The sequence below is a fragment of the Melitaea cinxia genome, chromosome 19 (assembly GCF_905220565.1).
Source record: "Melitaea cinxia chromosome 19, ilMelCinx1.1, whole genome shotgun sequence".
NCBI lineage: Eukaryota > Metazoa > Arthropoda > Insecta > Lepidoptera > Nymphalidae > Melitaea > Melitaea cinxia.
This window is the reverse complement of record NC_059412.1, coordinates 6658495-6674386: the sequence shown is the minus strand read 5'-3', so window position 1 is coordinate 6674386 and position 15892 is coordinate 6658495. Positions and strand designations below refer to the sequence as shown.

Sequence of the window (15892 nt, the reverse complement as noted above, 5' to 3'; positions counted from 1 at the left end):
CAACGTTTGCCGAGTCAGCTGGTCTCAATATACAGGGTGTCCCAAAAAGTAGTGATAAGCGGAATTCCAGAGATAGGGCACCCCTTGGAGTATCCGAATCACCCCTATGTATGTTCAGCGATTTTGCATAGTTTTCTAGCTATGAATTTTTTTATATGTTTTTGAGAATTTTCCACCTGAACAAATTTAAAAATTTCTAAAAAAAGAAATTGAAGACTTTTTAGAATTTTTGTTTTTGTATCTAAATAGTCATGAGCTGTAGCTTCCCGCTTAAAAGATTCAGCTTCTTAACTTTGATGGAAATTGTAAAAATCTAACTGTAAAGTGAAAATTTTACGTTTTGAGAACTATGACTTCAATTTTCAACTTAGAATTAAAAATCTAAACAGGCGATTTTATGGTTTCTAATTAGGCTTAAAAACTTCTCCAGAGTGTCAGCTTTCATAATCATAAATAAAAAGTTGTACTTAATGGGGCTACTTTTGCTAAAATTTGCCTTCAAAGACATCAAGGCGGAAAATTCTTAAAATTACCAATTTGAATAAAAAAATTTTTTTGCTCAATTTATTATTCCTTTAAGGTTAAATAGTTTTGTCGGCGCTCTAGCTGGGTCATACGTATAGAATTCGTGCGGAGGAAAATGATAAATCCGTAGACTGAGTGATATGGTTCCAAAACGATGGTGCTCCATGCCACTTTGCAAGAATAGTCAGACAACATTTAACAGAAAGATTTAGAGACAGATGGATCGGCCGTGGAGGGCCCATTGCATGGCCGCCGCGGTTCCCAGACTTGAATCCAATCGATTTCTTTGTCTGGGGATATTATAAAGAAATAGTTTACGCTAAAAACATTAGCAACGTAGCGGAGTTAAGACGAAAATTGAGACAGGCAGAAGAAACAATTAAAAACAACAGAATAGCATTCGTAAGAGTTAATTAGTCTGTTAACCAACCAAAAGATTGTAAGAAAACTAAGATCGAAGATTTAATAAACATTTGGAGGTTATTTAGGTTTAATTAATAAAACGAAAAGTAATCGTCTTAAAATTATTTATTATAAAAAGTTTTCAATATGTCGACCTTCGTGCTCGATACATGTTCTACATCGTCTTAAAAAGTTTTCTTTGAGTCTTACGAATGCTATTCTGTTGTTTTTAATTGTTTCTTCTGCCTGCCTCAATTTTCGTCTTAACTCCGCTACGTTGCTAATGTTTTGGCGTAAACTATTTCTTTATAATATCCCCAGACAAAGAAATCGATTGGATTCAAGTCTGGGGACCGCGGCGGCCATGCAATGGGCCCTCCACGGCCGATCCATCTGTCTCTAAATCTTTCTGTTAAATGTTGTCTGACTATTCTTGCAAAGTGGCATGGAGCACCATCGTTGTGGAACCATATCACTCAGTCTACGGATTTATCATTTTCCTCCGCACGAATCCTATACGTGTGACCCAGCTAGAGCGCCGACAAAACTATTTAACCTTAAAGGAATAATAAATTGAGCAAAAAAAATTTTTTATTCAAATTGGTAACTTTAAGAATTTTCCACCTTGATGTCTTTGAAGGCAAATTTTAGCAAAAGTAGCCCCATTAAGTACAACTTTTTATTTATTATTATGAAAGCTGACACTCTGGAGAAGTTTTTAAGCCTAATTAGAAACCATAAAATCGCCTGTTTAGATTTTTAATTCTAAGTTGAAAATTGAAGTCATAGTTCTCAAAACGTAAAATTTTCACTTTACACTTAGATTTTTACAATTTTCATCAAAGTTAAGAAGCTGAATCTTTTAAGCGGGAAGCTACAGCTCATGACTATTTAGATACAAAAACAAAAATTCTAAAAAGTCTTCAATTTTTTTTTTTAGAAATTTTTAAAGTTGTTCAGGTGGAAAATTCTCAAAAACATATAAAAAAATTCATAACTCGAAAACTATGCAAAATCGCTGAACATACATAGGGGTGATTCGGATACCCCAAGGGGTGCCCTATCTCTGGAATTCCGCTTATCACTACTTTTTGGGACATCCTGTATATATCGAATTTTTATAAATAAATATCATATAACATACACACACGGTCGTCTGTTCCTGTTATAACTATATATTTTTGATAAATATACATAGAAATAATACATATATAAATATATAAATACAAATATTATATTACACCCAGACTCAGGTAGGAATCGAACCCGCAACCCGCGGCACAGAAAGCAGGGCCACTACAAACTGCGCCAACGGGCTAGTCAAGATCGAATTTTTATGTCGAAAAATGTTATAAAATGTAAGTAAGCTAACAATAAATTATAAACAAACTGTTTTTACCTTAACAATTATTGTATCTATAATTTTTATTATAAACAGTGTCCCTTGAGGATATAGGACAGGTGTTATTATTCTTTATAAATATTAATTCGAATACTGTTGGTTATCGAATAATTTAACATGTAATCATGTCTGTAACTCAACGTTTCTAGACGTTTGTAGGGTATCATTTTAAAATATTTATTTTTATTAAGATACAGTTTAGTGAATATTCAGATTTAATTAAAATAATATTTAAGAGGAAAAATAACAAACCTTATTCCGAAATACAACCTAAATATACCGAAAATATAAATACAATTGACTTTGTTTATATAATTCGGATTAATATAATTAAATTTGTTATTTTTAGATACTTGTATACCTAAAAATAATATGCTTATGTATTTAAAAAAAAAAACAAATTTAATTATATTAAGCAGACCAAATCCCAATTGTTATTTATGATGTAGTATGTAGCTTTACAAATATAATAAATATTAAAGATTTGTTTGTTTGCCTTCAGTAAATAGATAAAATCGAAAATTACTGAAACGATTTTTTTAATTATTTTACTATAACAAATGGTATTCAGAAATAACAGGCTATTATTATAGCGACGACTCATTGAATAAGATCTGTAAAGTTAAATATCAAAGCGCTTAAATTATAATGATGTATAGTCGGCTAGTCAATTTTGTATTATAGTTGCTAATGTCTATTATATATTTGTTGGATGCTAATAGGGATTTGTTTATAGATATATTTAAACTTATCGAAAGTATAAACTAAATTGTTCTAAATATGTTTATTATAGTGTTTATTTATAAAATCATTTTATAATATTTCGTATCTTGCAACAACTGTAATGGACAACTTAATGAATGTTGTAATGAAAATTAAAGTCATAAAATTGTGGTAAGCAATACCGTCTCCTATCAGTTTTGCCAGCGTCAATTATGAGCGTTAGCTGTGGTTTTTCACTAAAGGCTTAAGTAAGAAAAAACATTACTTTCTTTAAATTGAGAAATCTTTACAACAATAAGAAAAATTAATTATTAAAGTTGTATTCCAAACACAAAAGAAAGCCGGAGGCCAAAATCCTCTCATCATTCTTTCCCTGTTCTATTCATCCCTTAATATTTCTGTTCAAGACAGCGACGCGTCTAAAGTTTCTCTGTTGCTATAGATTGTCCATAAGAGAGGGACCACTTGACATCGGTCGACCCGAGCCCAAATAAATCATTTCAACATTCGCTTGTTATTAGGTCATTAGGCAATTAAACATTAGGTCGATATCAACAAAACTATCATATCAAAGTTCGGACGTGAATTTAATTTTAATTCCATTTGTAATGACATTGTCTTTACAAACGTTCGAAGAATATTTAAATTTTGACTAAAGTAGTAAACTATCTCACGATATAAATATATGAATATACCTATTATTAAATTTAAAATCAACCCCCTAGTAATACGATGTGAAATTATTTCGAGCTTAGATCAACAGTTGGGTGGCTACAGATGTTCGACGATCCTCTCAGGTCTTGTCAAAACAATTTAAGTCTTAGGTTCTTGATTTGTTTACTTAATGAATTATATTAATGTGTGCATCTCTAATATTTGAAATGTGTAAAACATGAGTGAAACTCGGTAATTTTTTGTCGATGTAGGAAAAAAAACATTATTTTTATTTGAAGCTTGTTTTTGTTGTGTGTAACCATTCGGACATCTGTGAAGACATTCATAGCTTTATAAAGTTCAAAACAAGATTTTTAGTTTATTACTTTATTTTAGACTTTTTATTTTTGCTTTTTGTTGTTTTAGTTACATGTTAAAAAAGTTCATTGTTTGTATGTTACCTTGTATAAATTATAGTTGAAAAAAAAGGTGAAAAAGTACTCCTATTTTTACCTGATCAAACTTGTTTTTTACTAAATTGGGCTAGCTAGATTTATGGCCATATTTTTATTCCTACGAGTCCTGTATGTATCGAAGTCTCGCAACATTCCTCAATATAAACAACCAAGGCTTATAATATTAGTATCGACAACTATCATCTCGTTGATATAATGTGTCTTGCTATAATGTGTTCTGTAACATGTAAGATTAACGATACAAGTTTTTGTTTACACACGCAATACAGCCTTCTTGGTGTGGGATTAATATTCTTGTTAGTGGAATAGGCACAAGAAGTAACAACTTATTAGATGGACTATTCAACCTTGGATCTTCTGCTGAATATCTTTTAAAATTATTATATAATATCTATAAATAAATATCATGTAACATACACACACCGTCGTCTGTTCCTATGGTAAGCAACTTAATGCTTGTGTTACAGGTAACAGCCGACTGTTACACCTATTTTTTTTTTAAACATACATAGAAATAATACATATATAAATATATAAATACAAATATTATATTATACCCAGACTCAGGCGGGAATCGAACACGCAACCCGCAGAACAGAAAGCAGGGCCACTACGTCCTAGTCATGAATCTAGGGTTTCTTGAGTACAGTTGGCGGTAACCCGAGTCAAGTCCGAGTGTAATATTTGTCAATAGGTACGTATGAATTTATAAAAAAAAATAAGGTTATCTAAAATATAAACAGATGACCGTGTCTGTATGTGAAACTTATTTTAAAAGCTAAATATGAAAAGTAAAACAATAAATATGTACATATTATTTATTGTGTGTTAGATATATTTATGTATTTCATACCTTTGATAAGTAATTTTTCGACAAAATTATTAGTACCATTAAAATTTTACCTACAAGGCTAACCTTTTTTATCCCTTACAGAGCAAAATGTATATTTACATATATTTTTGTCTTAAAATAAGTAATTAAGAAGTTTATTTACTTTTTATATTTACAAATGAACCGTTTGATTTCGACTTGCTTGTCCGTGTTCGTTTTCACGATTTTTTGCTCACGCTTCCAAGCAATGAAACGGCGCGTAAATGAATAAATTTAATCCAAAAATGATAATTACATCGTACCCAACACTCGCCGAGATTATTATGCATGAGACACGGATGTTTACAAAAACGAACTATGTTTATTTTTTCCTTATTATGTTTTCAATGGTAAATGTTTCACTTGCAATGCCCTTGTTTGTTAATAATTTAAAAGTGGAAGATCACCAAGTTGTTCAAGTTCTTTTAGCTTAATTAATAGAAATCTTTATGTGAAAACCAAACCAATTAGTAGTTGATAAAGTCAGTTTTCACCATGAATGAATAGCGATGATCATCTAGTGTTTATAAACGTATTATGCAGTGTTCCTTATAACCAATTTTAAAGTAATTAGTAAGTCAGACGCCTGTTCGGTCATGTCAACCGATATAATGCGTGTGAAATTTCTTTGTTTCGATACCTTTACAACGACGGGTAATTTTAATGTGACACTGTTGTCGGCCTCTACTGCCAACCTTACGCAGCATAGTAATACGATTGGGTAATTATTGAATGTATAGAACTATCAATATATTTTTGTATTTATTTATTATTTTGTGCTACACCGAATAGTCATGTACTGTTTTATTGTGATTGTAATAATGACGTGTAGTTATTTCAGGAATCAATTATTTTATTATTGTCCATTAATTTATTCTATTTGTAAACATTGAATTGAGGTAGTTTTTTAAATTGTTTTATTATGCCTTATTATCGTCATTTTAAAATGACTAGTGGTCGCTATGTGGTCGAAATTCGACCATCATCATTGTCATCATTACAGCCTATACAGTCCACTGTTGGACATAGGCCTCCACAAGTTTACGCCAAAAATAACGTGAACTCATGTGTCAAATTCGACCATAGTTAATTTAAATTATAAGTTTGAAGATTGCTAAGATTCTGTTGTCAAAGACTTTACTTCTATAATAATAATATACAAAAGAGTATATATTATGCGTGTGTGTGTCAAATACATGGTGTCTAATGTTTTTTTTTTAATTGTTTTGTATTTTTATTCATAATTTTATAACAAAGTATGAGCATTCTGCACTCCTCTATAAACTAGAAGTGTACAAAATTTCATACTCCTCCGTCCGTGCAATTATCGTAAAAAGGGATACAATGTTTTTGCTTCACGTATTAATATATAGATTCCTATGACAATTGATAAAAAATTATTTGTTATTTTTTTCATAAAACAATATGTATGTCAAGTTTGTATTTGAATACAAACCACTGACAGGTTGGCAGTAACTGGCTTAACGAAACTCGAGCTCGCTGATATTATGTAACCGCTATTGCCGTAATGTTTGAGTAACAAACAATATAAAATTCAAAAATAGCTTCCACTTACTATTATTTTTTATTTTACGAAGTCTAGACCTACTAATGTACACATTTACCTTTATTCCTTAAAACTTTAGTATATTTCATCACACAAAATGAAGTGATCAATTAATGATATTATTTTAGTGAAATAGGTATTCATAAAAACACGTTAGAAAATAGATCAAAGAAGATATTTTCAATCACGCCCAAACGAGGGTTGAAGTCAATTGCTTGAGGGTTGCCTCGGCGTCGTCAAAGAAAATGATGAAATATTGAGCTAACGTATAATAATACTGCTTTTGTACGTTACAATGTTCTATTAATACTTGGGATAAATGAACGGTTAAACATATTTTTAACACAGTAATGTAGGATAAAAAAAAAATCAATTAGGTATGAAAATTGATTGTATTGGTCCTTTTCAAATATCGAAAACCCCTAAACTAGTTTATAATTTGCCTTTATTAGTTGCAGATTTCATATAGTAGGTCATTACCTATCTTATATACTTTACATTTATAATAAATAAGTTTTTAACAGCAATATTATTTTGCACGCCTCCAAGGGAACTGTGCTTTATTTTTATAAAATGAAAAGTACGGGAAGCTTGATTAATAAATCTTATTTTGAAATATAATTATATTATTTATCTTGAAGTATAATTTAGTAGATCATTTGGATTTATAATTTGACAAACTGTATTAACTTGTGAATTATAAATGTATGATTATTTTTTATTTGACAAACTAACGGCTACGTATTTTCTGAAGCCCGTTAAGTAAAATGCGTTTGCAGATCCACTAGTGTTTATAAACGTTAGGCTTTCAAAATGCTCTCGTCATTGTTTCGTTGATAACAGACGAAAATGTTGCCGAGAGGCTGCGAGGGACGCATTGTTCCTACGCCACATATTACTCTACTACTGAACCGACAGTGAAAAACGCGTAAAACAAATACGTCATTCCCGGCTGGTTTTTCTTAAATGCACCCGAATATTAGTTTTAATGTATATTAATGAACGATATTGAGAACGTTAAAAAATTTAGTCTAAACTAGTAACTAATTTAAACTAAAACAATCTTATAAGGCTTAAAAATTCTATCGCAAAATAAAGTTCCAAAAGATATCAAAATGCACAGAATCTCTGAAATAATTTTATTTTCCTCTAACCTTTGTCCTGAAATAAATATATCTTTCGCTTTGATGTATACCGAATACTTCCTACTTATTTCTTATTCCGAACGCTTTCCCAGCATTTGCAAAGTAATATTTTTTACACAAAATATTTGCCACCTGGCGTAACTTTATAGGTGAACTGGTATTGGATTAGAATAACAATTTACTACATAAGAAAATCATTTTAATGAGCCGTTGGACACAGCGCGAAATCTTTTAATAAAAAACTAGGTGGTCCTGTAGATTTTTTGTATGGTACACATAGTTTATATCTGATTACATACATTGACATCGGAAAGATTTCGTGGCCACTGGTAATCTATCTATAAAAAAAATGTCGTACCTAAAAAAGGGTTTCCGAAATAAAATATAAAGCATTATTTATTAAGCGTCATTAAGGTACCAATAAAAAATAGAGTTTTCATCCTATTACCATTAGGTTATCGTAAAAGAAACGGAGTCGTGTCCCCGGCTCTCGAACTGGGTCACTCTGAAACGTTATAAGTACTGTTTTCTTTATGCCTTACAGTCCATACGCTATTTACTTCGAACCAAGGAGAAAGTATATTCCTTTTAGGGCTCAATCAGATGAACTAAAACTTACCTCAGTATTAGGTACAATCTCGGGCCATTATAATGAGGGTTAACTTTGTATTATTAGTTTAATAGAAGTAGTGGGTATTCGTGCATTCTGGATCATACACGAATACGACATGGCTCCTCGCCTAAAAAAAAAAAAAAAAAAAAAAAAAAAAAAAAAAAAAAAAAAAAAAAAAAAAAAAAAAAAAAAAAAAAAAAAAAAAGGTTTTGGGGTCATCTAAATCGATTGCACTCATCCGTTTTGTGCTAACTCTAACGGTTCGCAACTTAGGTTTCTAAATTTGCAAACTCCACTACCCTTAATTACTATGCAATTACCTTAATTACTATACAATTACTAACTATCATTAACGACCATTACGCTTCTTACCAAACTACATTCCTTTGACGTCTTATTGACAATATTAAAGCGGAGGTTTACAATAAAACTTTGCTTCAATTTCTGTTCAAAACATTATTTATTTCCAAGTAATCTTTAAGTTACATTTTTAATCTCTCATAAAATAAGATTTGAACATAATACTTAATAACATATCATTTTTAAGTGTATCGCTGTCAAATTCATTTTGAAACTCTGTCAATGACTTCTTATTAAACTTATACAGTAAGTACATTAAACAGTACTCGCCACACACTGAACTCCAATCATTTTGTATCCTACTATTATTAAAATGCCATTTCCTTGCATTTCTATTCAAAAACATTTTATGCATCCCCATAGGCAAGCGGCCATACGTATCAAAATATTCACCAACACCATTACTGTCTATGTGGATGGCTACCCAGTGAGATCCTGGTTTTGAGTCCGGGTCCAAATTGCTTATAAGGTATGTGGGAGCCGTCACATACATTGGTAATCGATTCGCAGCATACACATTATTTTGTAAGCTTGGATGAATCTTTTTTAAGTATGATTGTATTTGTAAAGTATTCATAATTATTTAAAAGAAGACTTATTCATTCGCTCTATCATACACAAGTGGAATAAATAAGCTAGACCTTCTTATTTAACATGCAATTGACAGGGTTTTTAAAATAAAATGAAAGAAAACTTAAAAATAATCATTTACTTACACAATAACACATATTACAGAGTGAGAACTTAATAATACTTAGAAAGGAAATACAATATTCATTCTCTTAGCTACTATAGTCAACGGTTACATTACGATTTTTATCTATTTCAATGACATTATCAAATTCTGCATAAACAACGCAATTGATCGTTTGAGTCAGAGCAGATTCAAAGCGAACTTCTAATCTAACACTACCATGTCTAATTAGATTCCAATGACTAGATGAATTGGCTGATAAATCAGGTGTGAGATCAAATGCTAGCAAACAATAACCTTTTGAATACTTATCGTGAGATATCCCATTACCTTCGTTAAGAAAATGTATCCCTGTTCCTGAGAATAATGTATGATAGGTTGCAGTGAAAATATTATTACCAAAAGATGGTTGTAAAGCTTTTGAAGGTATTTGCTGACCATCAATATATAAACAAAAGGAATTCATTTTATAGTTCTCAAAATTAAACGGATTTTTAGACAAACAACCATTAAATGCTGCATTACTTACAAATCCAACTATACATCTCTTAGGTACTTGACCCAAAAAGATATTGTCTAATGTCTTACCCTGGACCCCTGACGGTATCGTTAGAACTTTTACTTCAGCTCGAGTTATGGGATATTTTGCAGTTGTGGTGGCTAAGACTTTTTGATGGGCAAGTAAGACAGAGGGGTTAATTTTTGTCCTTCTAACAAGGAGAGTCGCATCTGTAATGTTTATTTTGTATTTAACATCGTCTGTTGGAGCCATCAGGTTAAATGTTTCACGTGATCTCACCAATTTAATACTCATCTCAACGCCATTAATTAAAAATTTTTCTTGATTGAATATGTCACCATGAAGATGTCCTATCATTTCAACTTCCTTACTTTCTGAAACTAATTGCTGTCTTTTAGTAAAACCTGAATTTTTTTCTTCGGTTGAATCCATTTTACCAGCTGTATCTTCATACCAAAGGCTACACGTTAAATGAGATTGTTTTGCCTCAGATGAATAATTCAAAAGAGTTTCAATGTAAGCTCGATAAGCATATGTATTGTTTGGAGGTGAAACTAATTTTTGGTTTAAATAAACATCGAGTTGAGTAAAAACTGAATGAAGCCAATTGTTTACAGGTGCTACAACAGTTGAAGCAGCCAGTTTTGAAGAATCCTCATTTAATATTTTTGCTTTTAATTGAATCAGTGTATGAGATAAGTCTATATAGTCATCACCAGTTCCAGGGACTTGAAATTCTATAGGACCATCGTCAGCTAAAGATGATATTGGTTTATATTGCACCCACATTCCACTTTCTATGCTTGTTTGTGTTGATGGTAAAGCAAACAAATCTAATTCAGATTTTATACATTCACAAGAGTGACTATGTAAGAAAGACATTGTTTTACAATTTATGTAAATATATCTCCTTGATATTGACGAGTTGATTTTCTTTTCTTAACACCTTTTCCTTTACCGTTCGATGAAGGAATGACCGTCCCAAGACATTTTCTTTTAGTTATATAGCCTGTACCAGACATGTTTAATTTATCAATTTTTTTATCAGCTCTTCTTTTCAAATTTGAACTAATTTCCTTAAGTCGTGACTTTATTGATTCATCCATGGGTCGTGCTCTTGTCATATCAGAGAGAATTCCAACACCTGCGCTCAAAGCTTCCTTTCCTATGGCTTTAGCACCGCTTGAAAGCAAAGGTAAAACAGATCGAAATAACCCTCCCAAAAAGTTCCCAATGCCATGACCACGTTGATAAGGAACTCCTTTGTATATGACTCCTATTCCAGAACCAGCTTGATGAGTATAATAATTTTCGTATGGACAATTTATGTTACTGTGAGGATACATTATAACTTTCTAAAATGTAGTTTAATACACACTGTTCCAAACTGGAATGGTATTTTTTGACCAGTGCTTGATCTTATATCTATTTCAATTGTATCGAATTCTCTGCGCATAACTGATATGTAGTGAGGAGGGGAAAACACATGCATTTTATTTGCACCATATATGTATTTTGAAGAATCTAGTGGTATAATTCTAAGTAAAGAGGTCATAACATCTCCAACGATCTGTGGTTCCACTATATCACAATAAACAAACAGTTGTGACGGTAATCCCAGATGTAAGTTTGCAGGTCGTTTTCCAAACGTCTTTTCTACCAAATTTTTATTAGGTTCAAACCCTAATTGAATACATAACTTATGTGATAATGTCAAGGACTTTATTGAATCATCTGCAATTGTCACAGATACGAACTTAGATATCTCATCGTATCGAAAGGTTATATTTTCTCTCATATTATTTAAAGCTTTCAAAATGTGATTAATATTGTCATAGTTAGTAGCGGGAATATGTTTTTTATAGTAAACAATAGAAGGATATTTTTCATTTGGCATTAACATATTCTTATTAATATAAACTATATTTTCATGTTCTTGAACAGTGAACATTGTACACGGGTACTGAAATTCAACAACACCAACAACCCATTCCCCCTCTAATTTGATTGATTTCGGTAATTTAGTAGAAAACTTTGTTGTCATATTATCTGGAAAATATTCTATTGAACTGTTGCTTAGTAATGTTAAATAAAAACTTCCTTTCATTATATCTGTTTTAAATGTGATGCCAAAACCCAACTATTAAATTTATCAGGATAACCTTTCCACTTGACAAGCACTTGCCTTCTGCTACCAGAATATCGAGATGTTATTATTTTATCTATTTTGTAGTCTGAAGTGGGGTTAGGTGGAGTAACTTTTTGTAATTCTCTTTCATAAAAAGTACCTTCTATAACTTCGTTTTGTAAATCTTTTAAGGTGTACACAACCCAAGGTGATCTAGGGATTACAGTTGAAACAATAAAAATTTCATCACTCCAGTTAGATTCGTATCCCTTCTGGAATATATGTTTGTATTTTGTGATTCTAACATAATCACCGACGTGAAACTTTGGTAATGAGATATCTCGTAGAGATCTTTCATTTTCTCGAACATACAAATTATTCCAAACAGTCATAATGTTACTAGAACTTACGTCACATGGAGGCATTTTAATACTTGAATGAAAACTATGGTTATATGCATATAACAAATCTTGTAAAATATCTATATATCTATACGTATTTTTATGTGTAAAATAGCGCCACATTTTTGACTTGAGTGTTCTTTGAAATCTTTCTACAATGCTGGCCTTAATATCAGGATTATTTGTTGTATAATAATTAATATGATTACTCTTAAAATATTGACGAACATCTTTGGAAACAAACTCAGTACCCTTATCAGACTGTATGTGGGTAGGAATTGTATGAGCTTCCTCAAAAATACTCTCAAAACATTTTTTGATTGTTAAAGAATTTTTATTTTTCATAGGTCGAGCATAAGCATACTTACTAAATACATCAATAACACACAATATATAGTTATAACCATCATTATATTTACTATATGTTCGCATGTCACTCAAATCTGCTTGCCATAGTTTATTAAGGTCAGATAAAATATATTTGTTTCGAGGAAACTTTTTGTAAACCGGTTTATGAAGTGTGTACGTTTCTTGTGATTGTAACCATTGCTTGACTTCATTTTTTTTCATTTTTCCTGTCATAGCTTTTGCAAGTTTTTCAATACTGCTATAACCAGCAGGGTGTGATGCATCATAATAAATTTTGTGAATTTCTAGTAGGGGGTCCATTTTTCCCAATCGATTTTCTTCTTTAATTTTCTAATATACTTTTTTTCGGATGTAGGTGTAGAATATTCCTCGTCACCAGATATTTCTTCAAAACTTTTTAACCGAAGTTGATTAATATAGTCGCTTCTCTTAGGATTACCAATATAAGTGAGTGGGACTTTTAGATCCTTCAAAGCTTTAGCAAATTTTTCCCATCCTATTGGATCACTTTTTTTTAATGGTCTTAATGAATCATTAACTAAATCTACAATATTACTCCCACTTATTTTGTTATTATCCACGAGTACTGTACCATCATCATTCCAGTGTACTTTGTTCTGATTTGTTAATAGGAAATCTAATAATGACTCACCTTTTTTAATGTACGATTTAGGTATTAAACTTAATATTTGCTTTTTTGAGTATATAGTTTTATTTTGAACTGTGTCACTTTCTTTGTGTACAACTTCTTCATTCAATGTGTGGTCGACAATAGGCTCTTTGGTGTATGAATCACTACTTTTATCATATTGTTCTTTTTTCAAAAGTGTTTCAGATGAATCCATATTTGAGGTTATTATTGGAAGTTGATAAGATTGACGATCTTCTCTGGTAAAGTGCAAATATCTTTGTAATGTTTGTAAGTATAAAATCCATTTTTTTCTGTCGTCATCGTTACTTTTAAGAATATTTTGCATTTCTGTATCTAATCGAGATTTAGGATTTTCGTGACTCGCGTTCCTTTCATTTATTTTATCAATCAAACTTGGTTCCACCAGTAACATTTTCTTAGTGTGTTCCATTTTAAATAAGACCACTAACTAATCCACTTAATATAGAACCTAAAATAATAGGTAGAAATGCACCACCTTTTTGAACAATTATATTTTTTCTAACTTTGGTTGTAGTTTTACGAACAAGTTTGCGGAGTAATGTTATATATTGTTTTAAAAATTTTTTATCCTTTTCTTTTATTGGGACTTTGCCTTGTAGCACATTATGAATACACTCACATATGCAATTTATTTCATCTTCATCACATGATTTTAATAAAGCTTTTTGATGTTTTGGTTTTAAAGTTTGCAATGCGATGAGCAGTTCTTTATGTGTCTTTAAGGCTCCAGACATTATTTGTAAATGATAGAACTTTGTTGGTTCTTGTCGTATTTAAACCCTCTTTTCGGTACATAAACTGAACAGTTTTTGTCAGTTGGGAATATATTCGTCTTAAAACGATACATGTCATTAGTATTTTGTTTGAGATCTATCATTAAATAACCATGTGCCTCTGTCGTTGCATCTTTATAAGCTTCTTGTACAAATTTTACATTATCTGGTGAAACTTGACGAGCTAAATATCGAATTTGTGTTTTATCACGAGGGTTCTTAAAATAAATTATATAGTTCGAATTTAAGGAAATATCTCTCTGACCTTTTCCTTGATGAAACAGATTTTGAGTTATATAAAATACGCTTAAATTTCTATGATGACTACCCTTTGTAAATATATCTACAATGCGACCATCAGATTCTCTCATCAGATCATCTATTATAATCAAATTGGCCTCTTTACCATCAAACATACTTAAGTCAGGTAATCCTTGAAAGTAGTTAACATTTTTTAAATTGTATAAGGGTTGCATCTCATCAAAGCACCATGTTACTTGGGAAAAAGATGTGTTACATATTTCTTCCATATTATTAATAAATTTTGTAACAAAATTTGATTTTCCACAACCACTAGGTCCCGCAACTATTGCAGTGAATGGATGAATAAAATGTTTCATTTTTCCTTACGTGTGGATTAGACGAGGTACAAGAAAACAATAATCATTTTTTACTTTTTAAAACTGTTTTATTGATTCTTAAACTAAAAATTACAATAATACAATGGAGGTAAGAAAACAAATTTATTACATCTAAAAACAATTTAAAAATATATACATTCTCAAAATATTACACTTATGACAACAAAAATTCAAGTAAGTAAAGGATTGATTTTATTACATTAGAATACAAAAAGAAAGATAAACATGTTTTAAAAATTTAAAAGTTATTTACAATAAAACCACAAGTATAAGAAAACAAATAAAAATAAACTATGTACCTATTATACTTTTCTTAATTTGTAATGACCCCACGCCAATGTATCGACTTGGTTTGGTAATATGTAGCGCTTGCTATCTTGGTATGACAAAAAAGTTTTATTGATTTCCTGAGTAAATATTGTGTGTTTAATTGATCTAAACCTATACATACTATGATGTTGAATATTTTTATTAAAAAGACAAGATTTGTAATTTCCTAATCCTAACTTTTTTGTTACACTTTTGTTTACGCCTTTGGCTTTTGCAACGAATTTTTGCAAATTTAGAAACCTAAGTAGCGAACCGTTAGAGTTAGCACAAAACGAATGAGTGCAATCGATTTAGATGACCCCATCACTTTTTTTTTTAGGCGAGGAGCCATGTCGTATTCGTGTATTCTGGATCAACCGAAGGTTGATCCAGAATGCACGAATACCCACTACTAATAGATATACATAACGCAGGCTATTTATTTTATGTGAGAACTACTTTTTTCACATGTTTTCGTTCATATTTAAACGTTTATTGAAACTTTTCAGATTTTAAAACAAAAGTGTAAACATTAAATGTTATTTGAATTATTATGTACTTGTACTAATGAATTTGACTAGCCCGTTGGCGCAGTTTGTAGTGACCATGCTTTCTGCTCCGAGGGTTGGGTTCGATTCTCACCCCG

At 30.9% G+C, this 15892-nt stretch overlaps 2 protein-coding genes across 2 annotated transcripts; both read right to left on the bottom strand.

The window, feature by feature from the left end:
- Nucleotides 1-9520: 9520 nt before the first annotated feature.
- LOC123662691 (uncharacterized protein F54H12.2-like) lies at nt 9521-10834 on the bottom strand. The gene has a single exon (XM_045597495.1). It carries the CDS (start codon nt 10832-10834, stop codon nt 9521-9523), a length of 1314 nt encoding a protein of 437 aa, XP_045453451.1.
- Nucleotides 10835-12058: 1224 nt separating this feature from the next.
- LOC123662690 lies at nt 12059-12505 on the bottom strand. Its single transcript, XM_045597494.1, has one exon. It carries the CDS (start codon nt 12503-12505, stop codon nt 12059-12061), a length of 447 nt encoding a protein of 148 aa, XP_045453450.1.
- Between the last annotated feature and the right edge of the window lie 3387 nt (nt 12506-15892).

Excerpts from the sequence above, each read along its gene's own strand:
- LOC123662691 (XM_045597495.1), bottom strand. The coding sequence starts at position 10,834 with ATGTCTTTCTTACATAGTCACTCTTGTGAATGTATAAAATCTGAATTA.
- LOC123662690 (XM_045597494.1), bottom strand. The coding sequence starts at position 12,505 with ATGCCTCCATGTGACGTAAGTTCTAGTAACATTATGACTGTTTGGAAT.